The sequence below is a fragment of the Lynx canadensis genome, chromosome A2, assembly GCF_007474595.2.
Source record: "Lynx canadensis isolate LIC74 chromosome A2, mLynCan4.pri.v2, whole genome shotgun sequence".
In the NCBI taxonomy this organism is placed as follows: Eukaryota; Metazoa; Chordata; class Mammalia; order Carnivora; family Felidae; genus Lynx; species Lynx canadensis.
The window spans coordinates 4,413,619-4,433,347 of record NC_044304.2 but is presented as its reverse complement, the minus strand read 5'-3'; the positions used below and the strand labels follow the sequence as shown (position 1 = coordinate 4,433,347).

At 58.2% G+C, this 19,729-nt stretch overlaps 3 protein-coding genes across 4 annotated transcripts; 2 read left to right on the top strand and 1 right to left on the bottom strand.

The window, feature by feature from the left end:
- The first annotated feature begins 1,571 nt into the window (after positions 1-1,571).
- Positions 1,572-12,662, top strand: GTF2F1 (general transcription factor IIF subunit 1). Of its 2 annotated transcripts, none has more exons than XM_030293544.1 (12): positions 1,572-1,927; positions 2,010-2,056; positions 2,622-2,694; positions 7,475-7,668; positions 8,475-8,645; positions 10,397-10,581; positions 11,141-11,294; positions 11,394-11,572; positions 11,679-11,752; positions 11,829-11,967; positions 12,178-12,295; positions 12,414-12,662. In XM_030293544.1, exons 1-12 carry the CDS (start codon positions 1,916-1,918, stop codon positions 12,616-12,618), a joined length of 1,551 nt encoding a protein of 516 aa, XP_030149404.1. In that variant the 5' UTR covers positions 1,572-1,915; the 3' UTR covers positions 12,619-12,662. The 2 variants fall into 2 exon arrangements, with proteins under 2 accessions (XP_030149404.1, XP_030149396.1); XM_030293536.1 differs by having other exon boundaries at positions 1,574-1,927; positions 11,391-11,572.
- A 75-nt stretch (positions 12,663-12,737) lies between these two features.
- PSPN (persephin) lies at positions 12,738-16,018 on the top strand. Its single transcript, XM_030293807.1, has 2 exons — positions 12,738-15,367; positions 15,455-16,018. Exons 1-2 carry the CDS (start codon positions 15,235-15,237, stop codon positions 15,760-15,762), a joined length of 441 nt encoding a protein of 146 aa, XP_030149667.1. The 5' UTR covers positions 12,738-15,234; the 3' UTR covers positions 15,763-16,018.
- Positions 16,019-16,026: 8 nt separating this feature from the next.
- ALKBH7 (alkB homolog 7) lies at positions 16,027-17,739 on the bottom strand. The gene is made up of 4 exons (XM_030293736.1): positions 17,509-17,739; positions 16,693-16,866; positions 16,480-16,604; positions 16,027-16,267 (listed from the first exon to the last, which is right to left on the bottom strand). Exons 1-4 carry the CDS (start codon positions 17,710-17,712, stop codon positions 16,105-16,107), a joined length of 666 nt encoding a protein of 221 aa, XP_030149596.1. The 5' UTR covers positions 17,713-17,739; the 3' UTR covers positions 16,027-16,104.
- Positions 17,740-19,729: the final 1,990 nt, after the last annotated feature.

Sequence of the window (19,729 nt, the reverse complement as noted above, 5' to 3'; positions counted from 1 at the left end):
CTTGGGTGAGTGACACTGGACACAGGTCTCCTGGAATACCCACTTTGCTATGCCCTAGGGTGGCATCTGGGGGTGCACATCCATGCCCAATGGTACACTCAGGCATGGCATCGTTAGTTCTGTTACAGGTAGCCGGGAGGATGTGAACTTGAGCAGGCCAGGCCTTCTGCACACAGCATCTCCTTGAAGAATCCCAGTGACTCTACTATCCCATTTTACACTTGAGGAAACAGGCTCAGAGTGGGGCGGGGACTCGCCCATCCCCCAGACTTATCCCACACCACCCTCCTCTTCCTTCACGCTGGTCCAGCCCCAGGGGCCTCTTCTGTCCCTTGAACTTGCCAAACTTATCCTTCTCCTGCTGTCCTGTGCCCCGCCTCCTCCCTGCTGCAGTAAGTCCCTGCTCCTCTTCCTTCAGGTCACAGCCGACCTGTCAGACTCTCTCTAAGAGCCTCCCACCCCATCGTTCCATCTCAGAGCCCCATTTCTTCCACAGCAACAGTCACGATTAGTAACGATTTCGCCTGTTTACTTGCTCTTGCTTCTCTCCCCAGCCAGACTCTACTCCATGAGGGCAAGGTCTGTTTCTGTCTTGCTGGTCCCAATATTTCTAATAGTTGGCACGGTTCCTGACATACAGTAGTGGGCGATGAGTAAATGCACGCCCATGGCTACCAGGCATGTCTGTGGAGTGTGGTAGTTTATAGCGCAATTTTGCTGTCTTGCTTCCTTCCGCCTTTGCTTAGTGAATTCCTAGGCATTCCACGGGGCGGAGCATAAACCTCCCCTCTCCCCGGAGCCCTCAGAGCGGACGCCTCTTTCCCTGTGGCAGCCCTGTCCCCTCCTGCTCGTAGATCCCATTTTCTGAGACCGCCTCCTTCACTACGCTGTAATCTCCAGGAGGCCAGGGAGCTAGTTTGACACGTTCACCGTGGAGTGCCCAGAACCTGGCACAGCAGGTGCTCAAGTGGATCAAAGAAGGGCTGATCCTTGAGCATGTGCAGTTGTGTTACCACCACGGGTGGGTGGGGGTCGTGCGCACACCTGAACTTGGGGTGTGGGGCACCTGTATGTATCTCCCTCATGCCCTTCATAGCCTCCTTACTTCCCCCCAGTGATCCAGCCCCTCCCCGCCCCCCGCGATGTTACCCTTCTCCTGGATCTCAAGGCCCTGCCCTTGTGGGGCAGCTTGGACTTGCACAGACCCATCCCGCCAGCGGCCCGTGGAGTGGTCGCGCCCCACCCCCACCCAGGCTCTGACGCCTCCTGGCTCGGCTCAGCGTCACAAGGGCCCGATCGTTTGGCGAGATGATGAGGTCTCCCAGGGGCAGAAGGAGGAAATGACCCTAAAGAGGCTCAGGTGGAGCCGTGGCAGCTAGCCGCAAAAGAGACCTCGGTCGCTATGGTGACGCGGCCTCCTTGGGCGCACTTCCGGAGCGGAGTGGCGCATGCGCGAGGCGCGCGAGAAGGCCAGTTCCTCCCTCCCCTCCCAGGATGCCCCGCGGAGTGTGTCGTCACGGGGAGGCGTGTCCGCCGGGCTGATTAAATTAACAGCGCTATATAGAGCCGCGAGCGCGGGTCCGGGCGGTAGACGGCGCTTCCTCCAGCTGCGGGTCGGTCGTGGCTCCTCCCTCTAGAAAGAGTCGAGGGGAAATACGTGACGCGGAGGAGGTTGCCATCGCGACGCACCCCGAGTTTCTCTTCCAGGTTAGGCGCAGGCGCAGACGTGACCGGAGTGGTCGCCGAGCCGGCCGAGGGAGCACGGCTTCCCGGTAGTTGCTCCCAGGATCGGTGGCACCTCGGCCTTGGGGTCCTCGGTCGGGGCCAGAGACCCGGCACCGCGAGAGCGGCTTCCCCGCGACTGAGGGACGCGGACCGGACCGGACCGGACCCGAACCACCGAACGTCGTCGCCCATGGCGGCCCTCGTGAGTATGCGGCGGAGTTGGGGGGGTCCCTGCGGCGGCCTCCGCAGCCCCGCACTCACCGTCCCGCCTTCTCTGCCCGCAGGGCCCCGGCAGCCAGAACGTCACCGAGTATGTCGTTCGCGTTCCCAAGTAAGTCCCTGACCCCTCTTCCCACTTCCTCCGAAGGGGGTTCTGTACCTCCCTGAGCTCGTAGACATGGCTGGCACCGCCTGTGCTTCTCGCTCTGACGAGCAGGGGGACCTGAGGACGGGGCTGGAGCTCAGCCGAGGCCTCTCTGGGGGCATCACTGTGTTTGGAGCAGAACGAATGAATGAGTGCTTCAATAGGCGGCAGGATGCAGCCTTCTGGCCTAGCATTCCCTCTGGAATGCCTCTTCCCCGCTTGTGACTCTGTGGGGTGGATTCTTGTTGGTTCCGTAAAACCCAGTTCCAGGACTTTCCTCCCCCAGGAAGCATTCCCTGCCTGCCCTCCCCCATCCCCAGGGCAGACTTCCTCATTATTCCCACATGTTGGTTCCCCCAGATCTCTGTGCCTCCTTCTGCTTTTCTTCCGCACGGGGTTGGGAGGGCATGGATCTGTTCCCTGACAGACTGGGAACCCCTGGGGTCTTTGGTGGGCCCCCAGCACTGCTGAGCCCGGGAGGGTTTGCTAAATGAACGAGTAACTGAGCACTGCCCCTTCTTGCCCGTTCCAGAAACACAACTAAAAAATACAACATCATGGCCTTCAATGCAGCGGATAAAGTCAACTTCGCTACTTGGAATCAGGTAAGTCTCCATTGTGAGTGTGACAAGGGGATCCTGCACTGGGTTGTAACAGTTCCCCTTTGTGATAGTAGTAACTGAGCCTTGGTTTCCTCACCTCTCCTGGAGCGGAGATCCAATGATGTGCTGAGGCCCAGGCTGAGCTGCTGGGTGCGTCCCTGTGAGGCAGATTTGGATGCCTAACTGCACCTGCCCAGGCCTTGTGAAAGGAGAACATGTACAAGTTGTGCCCACTGACAGGCATTTTTGGCCTCGAGTTATCTGGGCCAGGAAGGGGGCTGCCTCCTACAGATGGTATTTGGAAGCCATCTCTGTCCATGGGCGCTGCTGTCACAGAACACCCTAGCCTGGGCGGCGTATAAGCGACACAGGTTTATTTCTCACAATTCTGAAGGCTGGGAAGTCCAAGATCAAGGCGCCAGCAGAGTTTTGGTCCGGTGCGGGCCTTCCTCCTGCTTCATAGATGGCTGTCTTTTCACTGCCCTCACATGGCGGAAAGGGTGAGGGAGCTCTCTGGGCCTCTCTTGTAGGGGCACTAATCTCACTCACAAGGGCTCCACCCTCGTGACCTAATCCCCTCCCCGAGGCCCCACCTCCCCCTACCATCCCACTGAGGGGGAGGTTTCAACATCTGCATTTTGGGGTGGAACACAAACATTGAAGCCATTAAAGAGTTTTAAATCGGTGGGGAGCCCTGCGTGCCTCAGTGGGTTGAGTGTCCAACTTTAGCTCAGGTCACGATCTCGCCGTTCCCAAGTTTGAGCCCCAAGTTGGGCTCTGCGCCGACAGCTCAGAGCCTGGAGCCTGTTTTGGATTCTGTGTCTCCCTCTCTCTCTCTCTCTCCGCCCTCCCCCACTCGTGCTCTGTCTCGCTCTCTCGCTCTCCTCTCTCTCTCAGAAATAAATAAATATTTAAAAAATTAAAAAATTTTTTAAACAGGGGAGTTATAAAGTGATCCAGGCACTGTCAGGAGACAGACTGTGAGGTCAAGGGCAGATGAAGGGTGTGCAGGGTGGAGGCGTCGGCTGTGGTCCAGGCGAGTGATGATTGCATGGAGCAAACAGCGTTATGAGACGTGGTGGATTCTAGTGTGTTTGGAGCGGAGCCCATAGGGTCGGTTAATGATTGGATGTTGAGGGGTGCCAGGGCCAGATGGATGGAGTATTTGGGACGTCTTATATTAGACATCCCGGAGGAGACGGTAGGTGAGCAGTTGGACATGTGAGTTGGGAGAGCGGGAGGGCACATCTGGGCATTTGGAGCAGCGTTTAAAGCCACAGAGACTGGAGCAACCCAGCAGGGGACTTGGCCCCAAGTCTGAAGTCGGCATGGTCAGGCCTTCCCGCGGTCGGGCAGCTCCAACTGCTCAGCTGGTTGTCGAGCACAGGTCTGCCTTTGGACTATTTTTCTTTTTGCTAAAATCTGTTTTAGGGAGAGAGAGCCAAAGGAGGAGAGGGGGAGAGAGAATCTTTTTCTTTTTTTATGTGTATTTGTTTATTTTATTATTATTATTATTATTATTTTTAACATTTATTTATTGTTGAGAGATAGAGACAGAGCATGAGCAGGGGAGGGGCAGAGAGGGAGGGAGGCACAGAACCCGAAGCAGGCTCCAGGCTCTGAGCCGTCGGCACAGAACCCGAGGCGGGGCTCGAACTCACGGACCGCGAGATCATGACCTGAGCTGAAGTCGGACGCTTAACCAACTGAGCCACCCAGGCACCCCTAATGTTTATTTATTTTGGGAGAGAGCACAAGTAGGGGCAGGAAGAGAGGGAGACAGAGGATCCGAAGTGGGCTCTGTGCTGACAGCAGACAGCCGGATGCAGGGCTCAAACTCAGACTGTAAAATCATGACCTGAGCTGAAATCAAGAGTTGGATGCTTAACTGATTGAGCCACCCAGGTGCCACTCTGGACTATTTTTTTTTTTTTAAGTTTATTTATTTTGAGAGAGAGCGCACATGTGTGCATGCACAAGCTGGTTGGTGGGGGGGTGGGGGGGTGGGGGGGAGGGCCAGGGGAGTAGGAGAGAGAATCCCAAGTGGGCTGTGTGCTACTGGCATGGAGCCTGACATGGGGCTCAATCCCACAAACTGCGAGATCATGACCTGAGCCAAAATCGAGACTCAGACACAACCAACTGAGCCACCCAGGCGCCCCTCTTTTGGCTATTAAAAAAAATTTTTTTTTAATGTTTATTTTTGAGAGACAGAGTATGAGTGGGGGAGGGGCGGAGAGCAGGGGAGACAGAGGATCCAAAGCAAGCTTTGTGCTGACAGCAGACAGCCCAAAGCGGGGCTTGAACCCACGAACTGTGAGATCATGACCTGAGCCGCAGTCGGATGCTTAACTGACCAGGCCACCCAGACGCCCCTCTTTTGTCTACTTTTTTTTTTTTTTTAACGTTTATTTATTTTTGGGACAGAGAGAGACAGAGCATGAGCGGGGGAGGGGCAGAGAGAGAGGGAGACACAGAATCGGAAACAGGCTCCAGGCTCTGAGCCATCAGCCCAGAGCCCGACGCGGGGCTCAAACTCACGGACCGTGAGATCGTGACCTGAGCTGAAGTCGGACGCTTAACCGACTGCGCCACCCAGGCGCCCCTCTTTTGTCTATTTTTAAACTTCACTTCACCCAGCTGAGCAAATGAGACTATTTGAGAGAGACATGATAACAACGTGCTCCTCTGGAAATTGGGCAGGTGGATACTTGCTCCAGGCGCCCTCTTCCCTTGTAGGGTGTCTGCCTGCCAGCATGGCCAGCTGCCCACATGTTTGTATACAGACTAGCATGTTCCCCCCACCTCTGGCCTCGCCTAAGTTATCCAGAGAGGGTGCAGCGTTTCCAAAGCCCTCATCACTCAGTGGGGAGACATTCTTCATCATTTACCATCCAGGAGAGAGAAGCCGCCTTCGGGTACCCTGCCCCCAAATACTCCTCGCTAAGAGGAGTGACTTGGTAAATACCTTGGGAACCCACCACTCTTGATCCGTCATCAATAGGAGATCCCCTGTCCCGGCATCCATGAGAACTGAGAGGAGTCTGCACCTCAGCCACTCGTCCCCTTGGAGGGTCCATGCCCCTCGTCACCCACCGCCTTGAGATGCAGAGCCTGCATAGTTATCACCTCTTGAGACACGTGATCTCCCAGCCGCTAGTAACTTGGGGGTTACACATACCCTGTTCCCCGATCGTCATGGGGGGACGTCACTCATCACTCCTTGCTTTTACCACACGGAGGTTACACTCCCTAAAAACCTAGTCACAGGGAAATGCAGCCCCTTGAATTTTCATTGCCTAAATGGCACACTCCCTAAAAAACCAACGGGGGATTACATTCCCTGGAGGAAACTAATTTGCTGGGTTGATACCCCTCTGTCACTAGTCACTCAAGGGAGGGGGCGGGTACAGCCATCTAAGCACTTAAAACCACAGGGGACATCCCCCTCCTCCGGTAGCCGCTGCTCACCCAGGGCAACGTGTGGGCAGAAACCCCCTCCAAATGCATTCTTTCAGCAACTGTCCCTGGAGACCCTCCGCTGGGCTAAAGGTGAACACGCCAGGCAGGGGCCCTGCCCTCTGGGGTGACCGTGTTCGGGGAATCAGGCCTGTTTACCTTCCTTTTGTAGTGAGGCACATCCTGGGCCGGCTCCCCAAAAAGGTGCGGGGTGCACACCAATTCCCTCGCACCCCTGTGAGTGTCCAGATTCCAGCCTCGGGCTGGGTAGCTCGATTGGGTATCATAAGCTAGCCTGGTAACCATTTTCTCTCAAGTTGTGAGGGTTTTGTTCCAGTGTTTTCTGGCTTCTGGTGTTGGCTGTGGAGAGCTTCTGCCATTCTCCCTCTTGTCCTTTGTATCAGGGGTCAGTAGGCTTTTTCTTAAAGGACCAGTAATTATGTTGCACTTGGTTGGCTGGTGTCTGTGCGGCAGCCCCTCAACGCTGCGTGTCCGCACATGCGAGTGGGCGTGGCTGTATGCCAGTAAGACTTTGTTTCTAAAAACGTGGCCCTCCCCTGGGCCAGGGACTTTTCCCCCTTCTTCCTGGGAGCTGGTAGGATCTTTTTGTTCCCAGCTGTCTGAAATCTCTTGTCAGTAGGAAGCAGTGTGGGTCATCTTGCCTTTTTCAGTCACTATGCCTTGGGACTTGTTCCCTACAGTCGCCCCCTTTTTCTTTTCTGGCCGCTCTGTCTTCCATTGTGTGTGGAGGAGGCCCCGTGCATCAAGCCAGTGCCCCGCTGATGTGCATTAGGTTGACTTCCAGTCTTCTGCTGCAACAGACTGGTGTGCTAAACAGCACTGCGCGTGTCATTTCACCTCCGCTGTCTGGAGGAGGGACCTCTAGGGTGAGCGGCACGTGCATATTAAAGATCAAAATTTGGAAAACGGCCTGAATGCAGAGAGCGGGCCAGTTCCTTGTTTTTTGTTTTTGTCCTATCCTCAAAATGATCTCACTGTTTGTTTGTTTGTTTATTGATTTATTTCTTTAAATGTTGATTTAGAAAGAATTTCAAACTTTCCAAAGCTGCCAAGTAGACCTGGTACGATGGTTGCCCACATGCCTTCACCCAGATGCACCACCGAAGGCCAGCATTCTACCCCTTTTTTGTTTCTCTAGGCAGGAGGTTGGCTTTGCAAGTCCGCAGCTCAGCCTGGGAGGTGGGGTGAAGAGGGCGTTCGGGTGTTCTTGCGGGGTGGGGGGCGGCGGGCACAGCTCGAGCGAAGGCAGGCAGCCCTGACGGAAGGTATGTTGCCTGCCCTCACGCCTGCTCCGTCATTCCAGGCCCGGCTGGAGCGAGACCTGAGCAACAAGAAGATTTACCAGGAGGAGGAGATGCCCGAGTCGGGTGCGGGCAGCGAGTTCAATCGCAAGCTTCGCGAGGAGGCGAGGAGGAAGAAGTACGGCATCGTCCTGAAGGAGTTCCGGCCCGAGGACCAGCCCTGGCTGCTTCGCGTCAACGGCAAGTCGGGCAGAAAGTAAGTGGTGGCAGCGGCGAGGGCCTCCCGCGACCCCCTCGCGTCCTGACTCGGCTGGGCGTCCCTCCCTGAACTCCCGCATCCCTCGTGGGGTTTTCTTTCTGAAGATGAACCAGGCCGGTGCTGGTGCAGGAGCCCTTAGGGACCAGGGTACGTACAGGAAGCCCGAGAGCCTGTCCTGACCACACGCAGCGAGCAGCTGCCTGGGGACCGGGGGTCGTGAGGGTTGGGAGGTCAGGTGGATGGAGGGGGCTCCAGGAAGAACAGTGTGCACGAAAGCAGGGAATGGTGTGCAGAGCTCCACGGTGTGACAGTGACAGAGGGCGGGTGCACAGCGCAGGATGGTGGATGCCAGGATGCAGCTGGAGCGTGGGTGGGCCGGCGCCCAGGGGAGCCTCGAAGGCCGTGGGCAGGGAAAGGCACTCTGTAAGACTTCCCAGACTTTTAGGGCAGGGAAGGGTGAGGGCAGAGGCCAGGAGGAGGCTGGCACTGGTTCGGGCACGAGGAGAAACCTGGAGGCAAATCCGGAGGGGTGTGACTGCGGCGCCCCTGCTTCACAGCTCACCTAACACGGTCCTTCCAGAAAGGACCGTGATATGTACCACGAGGGGAGCCCCGAGCTCGCTCTGTGAGGTGGGGAGTGCTGCCCGGCTTTCCAGGTGCCGAAATCGAGGCTCACACAGTTGAAGGGCCGGCCCAAGATCTCTCAGGCTTGGAGTTTGCTCAGAGAACCCAGGTGGTTCTGGAGAGAGGGCAGGCCAGGGGGCTGGCCGTGAGGGCCAGGCTGTGACGTTGCCTCCCTGCAGGTTCAAGGGCATCAAGAAGGGAGGTGTGACAGAGAACACGTCCTACTATATCTTCACCCAGTGCCCCGATGGGGCCTTTGAGGCCTTCCCTGTGCACAACTGGTATAACTTCACGCCGCTGGCCCGGCATCGCACGCTCACTGCCGAGGAGGCCGAGGAGGAGTGGGAAAGGTGAGTGTGAGCCACAGCTGGGCCTGGAGGGAGGCAGGGTGCGGGCATTGCTTCCCCAGCTTCCCCAGAAGGGGCTGACACACTTGGAAATGGAGTGTGTCACCATAACTTCTGCCTGGCCGGGGGCTGGTTACTCGGTGGTGACCAGGTCCGACTCCACCAAGCCCTTAGGGAGCTCCCGGTTCAGTGGGGGAGATGGACATGAAGGCATCAGGGACACACAGGGCCCGAGAGGGCTGGGGAGGTAGTAGCTGCTGAGCTGAGCCCTGGAGCAGGAATTGGCAGAGCGGGGGAGATCCCGGGGCCCACTTGGCTTCCCCCTCAGACCGGAGGGCTATGGCTGGACCAACTACGGGTGAAATCCACACTACGTAGTTTGTCATTTAACCGTTTGTAAGTGTCCAGTTCGGTGACAGTAAGCCCATTCGCATTATTGTTCAACCATCACCGCCATCCCTCTCCAGAACATTCTCGTCTTCCCAAACTGAAACTCTGTCCCCATTAAACAGTAACTCTTTCTCCCTCTTCCCCAGCCCCTGGCTCCCACCATTCTACTTTCTGTCTCTGTGAGTTCGACCCCTCTAGGGATCTCCTATGAGTCGGATCATGCAGTATTTGTCCGTTTGCCTCTGGCTTATTTCAGTCGCCATAATGTCCTCCAAGTTCATCCACGTTGTGGCACATATCAGTGCTTTGTTCCTTTTTAATTTTTAATTTTTTAAATTTTTATTTATTTATTTTTTAATGTTTATTTTTTAGAGAGAGAGAGTGTGTGTGCACACAAACCAGGGAGGGGCAGAGGATCTGAAGCGGGTTCTGTGCTGACAGCACAGAGCCCGACGCGGGGCTCGAACTCGGGAATGGCGAGATCGTGACCTGAGCCAAAGTTGGACGCTTAGCCAACTGAGCCGCCCAGGCACCCCCATCATTCTTTTCAATTAAAAATACTTTTAATTGTGGGGCGCCTGGGTGGCTTGGTCGGTTGAGCATCCGACTTCGGCTCAGGTCATGATCTCACGGTCCGTGAGTTCGAGCCCCGCGTCGGGCTCTGTGCTGACAGCTCAGAGCCTGGAGCCTGTTTCCGATTCTGTGTCTCCCTCTCTCTCTGCCCCTCCCCTGTTCATGCTCTGTCTCTGTCTCAAAAATAAATAAACGTTAAAAAAAAATTTTTTTTTTAAATGCTTTTAATTGTAAAAAACATAAAATTTGCCATCTTAATCATATTTAAATGTACTGTTCAGTAGTGTTAATTACACTCACATTCTTGTGCAGGAGCTTTACTCCTTTTCACAGCACTGATGAACTTTGCTTATGCTGTTAGATGTAATCCTAAGCTCTCCTTAGATGCAGTCATATTTTTTAAAACTTTTATCATCAAAGTAAATGAAAAGTTATTTCTTCTCATAAACACAAAGGCATCCATAAACTACCATAAAAACAGATGGACATGAATATGTTGTGTCCAGATTCTGTTGTCTGAGAAAGGACCTGAGCTGGAGAGAGATGCTCTCTCCCAACACCACATGAAACCCTACCTTTGAGGGACATGGGACAGACAAGGGATCAAAGCAGGGCCAGCTCTCCCATGTGACTTCAGGGTGTTCCATGCCATAGGTGTGAGTCCCCTCATGTCACCAAAGTCGTGTCTGTCATTCCCCTTTGGGGAGTGCCTGGTGGAGATGCAGGGAGGAGGCCCAGTTTTGGAGCCAGGCCCCTTGTCAGCCCCCACTGTACCCTTCCCCTGCCCACAGGAGAAACAAAGTCCTGAACCACTTCAGCATCATGCAGCAACGGCGGCTCAAGGATCAGGACCAGGATGAGGAAGACGAGGAGAAGGAGAAACGCAGCCGCAAGAAGGCCAGTGAGCTGCGCATCCACGACCTGGAGGATGACCTGGAGATGTCGTCTGACGACAGCGAGGCCAGCGGCGAGGAGGGTGAGGCTGGTGGAGCCCCCCGGGTGGCCGTGTGGACCAGCCTGGGTCGTACTCCCTCAAGGTGTCTGAGTGACGACTCGGGAAGGTTGATGCCACTGAGGGAAAGCTGAGTCACTCACAGTCCCCTGGGAATGAGGACAGGGCACAGTCTGCTGCACCGGCCGTTGGGGAAGCACGGGAGTTGGTAGGAGGCAGAGAAGAGCGACGGGAAGGTCTCAGCTGCAGTCTCTATTGGGGTGTCCATGGATGGGCAGCGCAGGGCAGGGTGAACAGCTTTGGATCGGCCCGTTTTTGAATGATGCTGGTGGGCCTTGGGCTACAGGGGTGGGTTCTAGTTGTCCGATACACGGTTCTGGGGGATGCAGGGACGGAGATGGTGGCCCTGAGTGTGAGTCAGAGCAAGCGAGTTGGGGGTATAGACTTGGACCGGTCAGTTTACGTGTAAGAGGCCAGTCCTGGGCGTCTCTCCGTGCTCAGTGAGGCCCCCAAGATGTCCAGACATCCTCAGGTTTCCCAAACGGGACGAGTGCCCGGCCTGAGTCCCGCTCTGCTTCCCTAGGTGGCAGAGCTCCCAAGGCCAAGAAGAAGGCACCGCCGGCCAAGGGAGGCAGGAAGAAGAAGAAGAAGAAGGGGTCCGACGACGAGGCCTTCGAAGACAGTGACGACGGGGACTTTGAGGGCCAGGAAGTGGACTACATGTCCGACGGCTCGAGGTGAGGCAGGCGGGAGGCGGGTGTGAGGTGGGCGTGAGGCCTGCGCCAGCCCTGCCCACGCGCTCCCTCACGGTCGGCCGGTTCTCCGCCTTCCAGCAGCTCCCAGGATGAGCTGGAGGGCAAGCCCAAGGTCACCCAGCAGGAGGAGGGCCCCAAGGGCGTAGATGAGCAGAGTGAGAGCAGCGAGGAGAGTGAGGAGGAGAAGCCGCCCGAGGAGGACAAGGAGGAGGAGGAGGAGAAGAAGGCGCCCACGCCTCAGGAGAAGAAGCGCAGGAAAGGTGGGTCCCCTCCCCGCTTCCCCGGGGGGCCGCTCCCAGAGCCCCTCATCTGGGGTGGAGCCGGGGCGGGGCGCCCTGGCGCTGACACTCCTCCCGCCCCACGCAGACAGCAGCGACGAGTCGGACAGCTCAGAGGAGAGCGACATCGACAGCGAGGCGTCCTCGGCCCTCTTCATGGCGGTGAGGCCCGGGCCCGGGCAGGGGCAGGTGGGCGGGCGTCTGTCTCCAGACTCACATCCCAACCCCATTTCCGCAGAAGAAGAAGACGCCCCCCAAGAGGGAGCGGAGGCCGTCGGGAGGCAGCTCTCGGGGCAACAGCCGGCCGGGCACGCCCAGCGCGGAGAGCGGCAGCACCTCTTCCACCCTGCGGGCCGCTGCCACCAAGCTGGAGCAGGGTGAGCAGGGCCGTCGCCCCACCCCTCGCCGCGACCTCTTGACCTTTGCCCTCAGTCTCCCCTCCTGTCTCAGGAACAGACGCCAGAGTTGGGGCAGAGGCCTGTCCACCCCGGGGCCCCCTGGACACGGGGTCCCAGCCCCGCTCCTCCTGGGCCCCTGGGGGTCCAGCCCCCCAGGCCCGGGGCTCAACCCCTCCCCTGCTCCCCCAGGCAAGCGAACGAATGAGACGCCGGTGGCCAAGCGGTTGCGGCTGGACGCCGGGCCCCAGAGCCTGTCCGGGAAGTCGACCCCTCAGCCCCAGTCCGGGAAGTCGACCCCCAGCAGCGGGTAGGTTGGCGAGGGTGGTGGGGGGTGGGGCAGGGGAGCAGGGCAGGGGAGCAGGGCAGGGGCGCGGGGAGGCCTCCCGCTGACGCCCACCCGCCCCGCCCTCCGCTCGGCTCCTCAGCGACGTGCAGGTGACAGAGGACGCGGTGCGCCGCTATCTGACTCGGAAGCCCATGACCACCAAGGACCTGCTGAAGAAGTTCCAGACCAAGAAGACGGGGCTGAGCAGCGAGCAGACGGTGAACGTGCTCGCCCAGATCCTCAAGCGGCTCAACCCCGAGCGCAAGATGATCAGTGACAAGATGCACTTCTCCCTCAAGGAGTGATGGCCGGCGCCCACCCACCTGCCCAATAAACGGCTGCCTCCCAACTTCTCTGGTGCTCGCGTTGTCTGTCACCTGCTGCCTGAATCCCGGCGCCCCGTGTTGCCAATTCCAGAACAACGCTGGCCGTTTTCTTAGCTCCTGTCTCTCCCTCTGTCCCTCGGGCCCTTCCTTCCGGAACTTTCCCTGCCCCTTAGAGCTTGCTCCTCTTAGCCCTCGGCCAGCTGTACTCGCTGAGCATCCACCGTCGCAGGCTGGCGGTCTCTCCAGCTCCGGCGTCTGGTTCTGTCTTCGGCTGTAGTTTATCCCCCGTGAACCCAGGAAGTGCTTGGCTTCCCTGACTCAGTTTTCCAAATCTCAAATGATCTTTGCTTCCTTTTCAGATCAGCTGGTCTGTTTTAAGTGTTCTGCCCCCAGTGGCTTTGATCCTTTCCTCCACGTTTTTGTTGTGAGCATCCTATCTCTGCCAGAGATCTGATACCCGAAGCTGACAGCCATCCCGTGTTCTCTTCGGACTTCTCTTCACGACTGACTCTTGTGTTTCCTAACTTTGGGTGGGGACTCACGGCCGGCTGAGGGGCTCTGCATGGGCCTCCTGGGCAGCTGGCTTTGCAGGCAAACCCTACAGGTGCTTTTAGCCTCTGTTCCCCACCAGGTGTCCCAGGAGCCCTGCACTGAGCCCACGTGAAGTGGTTCTCGGCTGGCGGGCTCTGTTCCAACGTGGCCACAAAATCCCACACTCTTCTGTTGCTCATGTTGGCACCTGGGCCCTATTTTTCAGCTTTCCAGTGATGTTTCCAGGGCTTCCCTTATATTCCAACGAGTTAGCTCCGCATTTATTTTATCCAGCATTGCTAGGGTTGTGCCGTGGGAGGGCTTTTTGAGTTCGTGGCCAGTTTCATCGCTAGAAATGGAATTTGGCCGCTGGCTAGAACCCGTCCCGAGTGATTGGCTGGGGGCAGGGTGTGGGGCTTCCATGAGCAGGGATGCCGGAGACGGCAGGCTAATCCCCAGGAATGTCTCGGGTCTGTCTAACGCCCCTCCCCATCCTTCCGCCAGGCCTTCTGGGGCAGAAAGAAAGCAGCGTTGACCCCTGGCCCTCCACCCTCTTACCCCTGCCCTCCCTGCCACAGGACTGCGGCCTAAGGCCTCTCCCCACCAGGCCAGCCCACACATCCTAGTGGTTAGGAGCCAGGGCCTGGTGTTCAGCAGGGTCTGGCTCCAAATCCTGGCCGTGTCGGATTCTGGGCGACTTTGGAGCAGTGACTCTTTTTGTCCGAAGGTGGTCTCAACGACACTGCGGTAGCCAGTACCCACCACTGCCGAGCGAGGGAAGCAGTGCAAAGCAGGTGGGAGTTTGGGTCGGTCCAGCCCTCGCTAGTACGAAGAGCCAGCGGCCGCTCCTGAGTTTGTGTCTGTGCCTGCCTGACACAGGCTTCCTGGGGCTCGGGGATGTGACTTGCAGTTTCAGCAGCAAATGCTCAACAGCCTCTGGCTTACACCCCTCCCCACAGCCTGGGCACCCCTGCGTCGCACGCCCCAGCCCCCCGCCCACCCCCCCCCCCCGCAGCCACGTGTGCCCACAGTTTCTGGGTTTTGCCGGTCTGGGCTGCAGGGTCTTATCCGAGTTTTTACCTGGTCTTACCTGTGTGTGATCCAGCACCTCTTTAAACCTCCCTAAGTTATTTGGTGCCTCTTCGCCTGGAAAACTCTCGCGAGCTTCTGTCAGGCGGCGGATCACACGCTTAAATGCGCCATCTCTCTGTCCTCAGAACCTCATGTGGGAAAGACTGATTAGCTCCCTCTCATAGGTAAGGGATGGTCTCATTTCCTTGATATTACAGGGGCCAGGCATGGAAGCCACTGGAAACTGCTGCTGTGCCTCTCAGACCCAGCGGGCTTAAGCTCCCCTCCCGCCCTGATGCCAGGACAGGGCTGAGGCTCCAGGTCCCAGGGGCCTCAGGTGGGCCTTCTAGAGACAGGAGTTCCTGCAGGGTGAGCTTCCGACCCTTGAGTCCCAGTTCTTGGCTGTCTCCAGGCCTCTCCCTTTTCCTGTTTTGGTGCTGGCTCAGCCAGGCCCGGAGACAGGGGCATGATGTCTTAATCCTCCGGGTGGCAGCCATGATGGATTCTCCACTGGCTTGGCCACCTGCTGACCCCTCTCTTCCCACACACCTATCTGCCCCACCCGGCGCCCGACGTGGGGACCCCTGAGCCCTGGCGCCCTGCCTGAGTGCGGAGGGGCCACCCCGGCGGGCCCACGATGCCCCCCAACTCTTTCCAGAAAGCAGGTGGGGTGGGGGACCGGGCTGCCCGCCCTGGGCTCGGCTCTGGCTGCCACAACAGTTGTAAATCAGGGGAAGAGGGGGTGTCGGAAACGGGTCTGCGGAATGTCTGGATGGGGCAGGGAGGGGGTGAGTGCTTAACTCTTAGAAGCACAGGGTGTGGGGCCAAGGGACTGGCTTGCCTGGCCCTGAGGATGCGGAAGAGCAGCCGGTACGGGACGCGGGGTCTTCCTGCTACTACAGTAGCGGCAACGAAGAGGTTATTTCCCCAGCCCAGGCTGGGGAATAAATTGAGGGTGCGAGGCGTCCCCACCCTCGGGATCTGCCCGTCACGATGGCCACAGGAAGAGTCCTACTCTGCTCTCTGCTGCTCCTGTCGCTGCAGCCGGGCCTCGGCAGGGGCCCTGGTGCTCGGGGGGCTCCGGTGGTGGGGGAAGAGCCACGAGGGACCCTGAGGCCGCAGCTGGGTAAGAACCCCCCCGGACCCCGCACGACTCCCCCACTCCTTCCTGCTCAGACCCTGCTCGCTGTCAGCTGCCCCTTGTCCCCTGCAGGTGCCCGCCTGCGCAGAGCCCTGGCCAGCCCGTGTCAGCTGTGGAGCCTGCCCCTACCTGTGGCCGAGCTGGGTCTGGGCTACGCTTCCGAGGAGACGGTCATCTTCCGCTACTGTGCAGGCAGCTGCCCCCGCGGTGCCCGCACCCAGCACGGCCTGACGCTGGCCCGGCTGCGGGGCCAGGGCAGAGCCCACGGCGGGCCCTGCTGCCAGCCCACCCGCTACACCGACGTGGCCTTTCTCGATGACCGCCACCGCTGGCAACGGCTGCCCCAGCTCTCGGCGGCTGCCTGCAGCTGCGGCGGCTAAGGACGCCAGGCCTGGGGCCCTGCAGCCGCTTGAGGAGCCCTGCTGACCTATTTATCGGAGACTTGGATGCCGATGAGATCAGAGGGGCGGTGGGCTGGGGGCCGCCTGCAAGGAGCATAATAAAGGAAACTGCTGCTGCATGACTGTGTTCAGCCAGGGTGTGCCCTGACCCTGCCACCGAGCTCCCTGTGCGTGGACAGGGAGGGTCCTGGGCTTCCCCTGCACCTCTCGGCGCCTGCAAGCAGCCAGCTCAAGGAAGGCCAGTCTGTCCATTTTCCAACTTTATTCACAAACGTGGTGTGTGTCTGGTGGGGGGGAGAACCTGAGGGAAGGGCCTGGCGTTCAGCAGGCTGGGGGGGGCTGCCCAGGCTCACCTGGTCCCATCCCCTCAGGGAGGGAGCGGCAGATCACAGAGATGCGTCGGCCCCGGGGAACCCGACGCCCCCCAAAAAAGGACTCTTCATCCCGAAGAATCTCATGGGAGAAGTCATAACGGGCCGAGCCCCTGCAAGAGAAAACAGGCTCGGGCTGGGTGGGGTGAGGGCAGCCCCTGCGCGGGGCAGGCTGCCTGGTGGGTGGGGCGCGCGGGAGGGGGGTGGGGGGAGGAGATGATCGCGTCTGCCGGAAGGGCTGAATAAGAGAAGGTGCGCAACGTGTGAGGTGGGTGAGCATCTGATGAGTTACGGGTGGGGTGGGGGCTCCTTGGCTGAGCGGTACCTAAGGATGTAGAGGGAGCCTGGCTCCAGCAAGAGTTCCAGCCACTCCCCCGGCTCCTGGGTGTGCACCAGCCGCATGACGCTGGGAGATAGTAGGGATAGGCCAGCGATGGTGGCTCCACAGAACTGGAAGAGAGGGCATGGTGGCCAGTCAGTCTGTGGCCTGGCCGGCCCACCCCCAGCTGGGGGCTCCAAGGCTCTGGCCGCCGCCCACCTTGATGCTGTCCACATGTGGCTTGATGTAGCCCCGAGGTTCCAGGTCCAGCACATGCACCGAGGACAGCAGGGTCTGGCCAGGGCTAAAGGCGGCCGCTTGCACACGCTGCAGGATGGCCCGGCTTGCCTCTGACCAACGTGACTTTTCTGTCTCTCGGAAGCCGTGGATGGCCTGCACGGAGAATTTGGGTCAGGCCAGGAAGCTCTCAGAGGGAACAGGGAAACTGAGGCACGGTGGTGGGGGGCAGAGTGCAGAGCAAAGGACTGGTTTTCCCAACATGACCCTTGACCCCGCCTTCAACTCACCACCTTGGTCCTATCTACCCTATAATCCTGGGTCTCAAACCCCAACCCCAACCCTTACCCCATCTAGGTTTAGTCCTACTCCTTTGTATCCGCCCTTGAGCTCCAATTCAGTCCCAGATCCAGTCCCCAACGGTGGCCCCCCCGCAATACTCAATTTTGTCTCCGCCCACAACTTGATCCCACTCCAGTCCTCTGTCTCCGCACCCAACTGGTGACCCTCCCTCATCTCGCTCCACACCTGTTTCCGCCCCTAACCTTGGTCCTGTCCCCCAAACACCCCACAGTTCCAAGTCTGCCCTCCAGTTACGGCCCTGCCCTCATCTCCAAAGTGCTTTCCCGGCCAGCAAAACACCTCGGCATCAAACTCCGCCCCATGCCGCCAGCCCCGTTCCCAGCCGTAGCCCCCGGCGACCCAGCGCTCCACCCCAGTCTTCACCTCTAACGTCACTGGCCCCGCCTCCGCCGTAGCCCCGCCCCGAGGCCCGCCCCCCAGGGCCGCCGGCCTCACCGCGTCCCAGTGATCGTATTCGTAGCGGCGGCGGCGCAGCTCGGGCTCCAGCTCGCGGCTCAGCGTCTCCTCCTCGGCCGTGCTCAAGAAGCCGGGCCGCACCAGGGCCGCGTCCCGAAGGCGGCTTAGTACGGCTGGGCCCGAGCCCCGCACCCAGCTGGACCGGGGAAGGGTCCCCAGCGCCAGGCGGCCACTCGCGGCCATAGCCCCCAGAGCCGGGTCTTGGAAGCTGTCGGAGTCAGGGCAACGCCCCCGCTCCGGAGCCATTGGCTGTGGCTTCACCGAGCCCCTTCAGTGATTGGCCTTCCTCGGAGTCCCGCCTTGCTCTCCGCCCCGTCAAGAGTACTGGTTGCTGCTCAGCTCGCGTCTCAAGCTATTGGCTCCCCATAGCACCCGCCTCCTTTCGCGCGCTATTGGGCGTCGTCCACGGTGGAGGCCGGGGGTCGGGGCTCGGCGGCGAGTTATGGCCTCGAACTCGAGGTCAGGAGTTGCAGGAGGATTTAGGCCAACACCCAGGTTGTGGAGTTGGCCAGGACTAGAGATTAAGGGGACAGCACAGTCAGGTTGAGATGAAGGGGTCAAAGGCACAGAGGTCAGGGCCAGAGGTCAAAGGCACAGGGGGTGGGGCCAACTTAGAGGTTGGGGTCAAAGGTTAAAGGTTAAAACCAAGCATCACCCTTTTCCCCTCGGGACTGGGTTATTCCCACCCCTGTACAAACAGACTGGCTCCCACCCGCCTGGGTGTCTCCCTATTTGTTGATCATCTGACTCTCGATGTCAGCTCAGGTCATGATCCTAGAGTGGTGGGATGGTGTCTCTTTATACCTCAAGTCACCGGAAATATCAAGGACAGATGTCACAACCCGTCCTAATCCAATCATCAAAATTCAGAGGAAAGTCCACAGGACAAAGGACCTTGTTTCTCCAACAAGGGAATTTCAAAGGAAGACAAGAAAAAGAGGGAGAGATTGAGACAGAGATTAAGGGCAAAACCCACAGTTAAAGAGACTTTGAGATATCTCCACCAGTTGCAAGGTATGCGCCTTATTTGGAAGTTGATTTGAACAAATTAATAAAACTAGAGACAACTGGGGAAATTTGGACACTGGTTGACTATTTGACCGTAGTAAGTTACTGTTATTTTTTTAGGTTTCAAATGGCATTGTGGTTGTCTTTTAAAAGATTTATCCTTTTAGAAATACCTGTGGAAATACTGACTCCCTGACCCCTCCAGTGACAGCCCCATGTTCTCTGCTCTCCTTATACAACAAAGTTCCTTGAAGAACTCGTCCAGCTCCCCTGTCTTCCTGCCCCTGCTCTCTGGATGCACTCCAGTCTGGCTTTGGCCCCCACAGCACGGGAAATGCTCCTACTTGAGGCACAGTGACTTCCACTGTGCCAAATCCAGCAGCCAGTTCTTAGCCTGACTGCTTATTTATAGAGATACGTTATTTCATTTTACATTTTTATCCCCAGCTCTGACCGCAGATTCATCATCTCCTGGGATGTCTAAGGCACATCAACATCAGTAACGGCCAAACTCAACTTCTGATTCCCGGTCCCCCAACCAGTTCATGGGTTCAAGCCAGGCGTCCGACTCTGCACTGACAGCTCGGAGCTTGGAGCCCAGAACCTGCTTCACATTCTGTGTCTCACTGTCCCTCTGCCCCTCCCTCGCCCCTCCCCTGTTCGCGCTCTGCCTCTCTCTCAAAAATAAACACACACTAGGGGCGCCTGAGTGGCCCAAAAAAACTCAAAGCCCTGGCTGGAATCTGACCCCCTCTGACCACCTAGCTGGGGCTGCCAGCCTTCTTCTGATTATTCTGATTAGTCCACTTCTCCTAATGGGTCTCCAGGCTTCCATGCCGGCTGCACTTTGCCCACCACTCCGTGGGAGTCCTAGTAGCTTTTTGTTCTTCTCAGAACCCTCCTGGGCTCATCTCCCTCCTTGCTCACATCTACCAGGCATGAAGATCTGTCCTCCTTCCTTTCTGCTCTCAAATCTCCACTGTCCCCCTGCCACTCCACTTCGGCCACCTGAGCCTCCTTCTGGCCCCTCCCACAACGGTAGCCACAGTCCTGCCACAGGGCCTTTGCACTTGCTATGCCCGCTGCCTAGACTGCTGTGTTCCTCCCTCGCCTCAGATGTCTTTGTTCAAGCCTCACCTCAGCAAGGCCTTCACTGGCCACCCCATCTAAAACTGTCACGCACTCACACTGC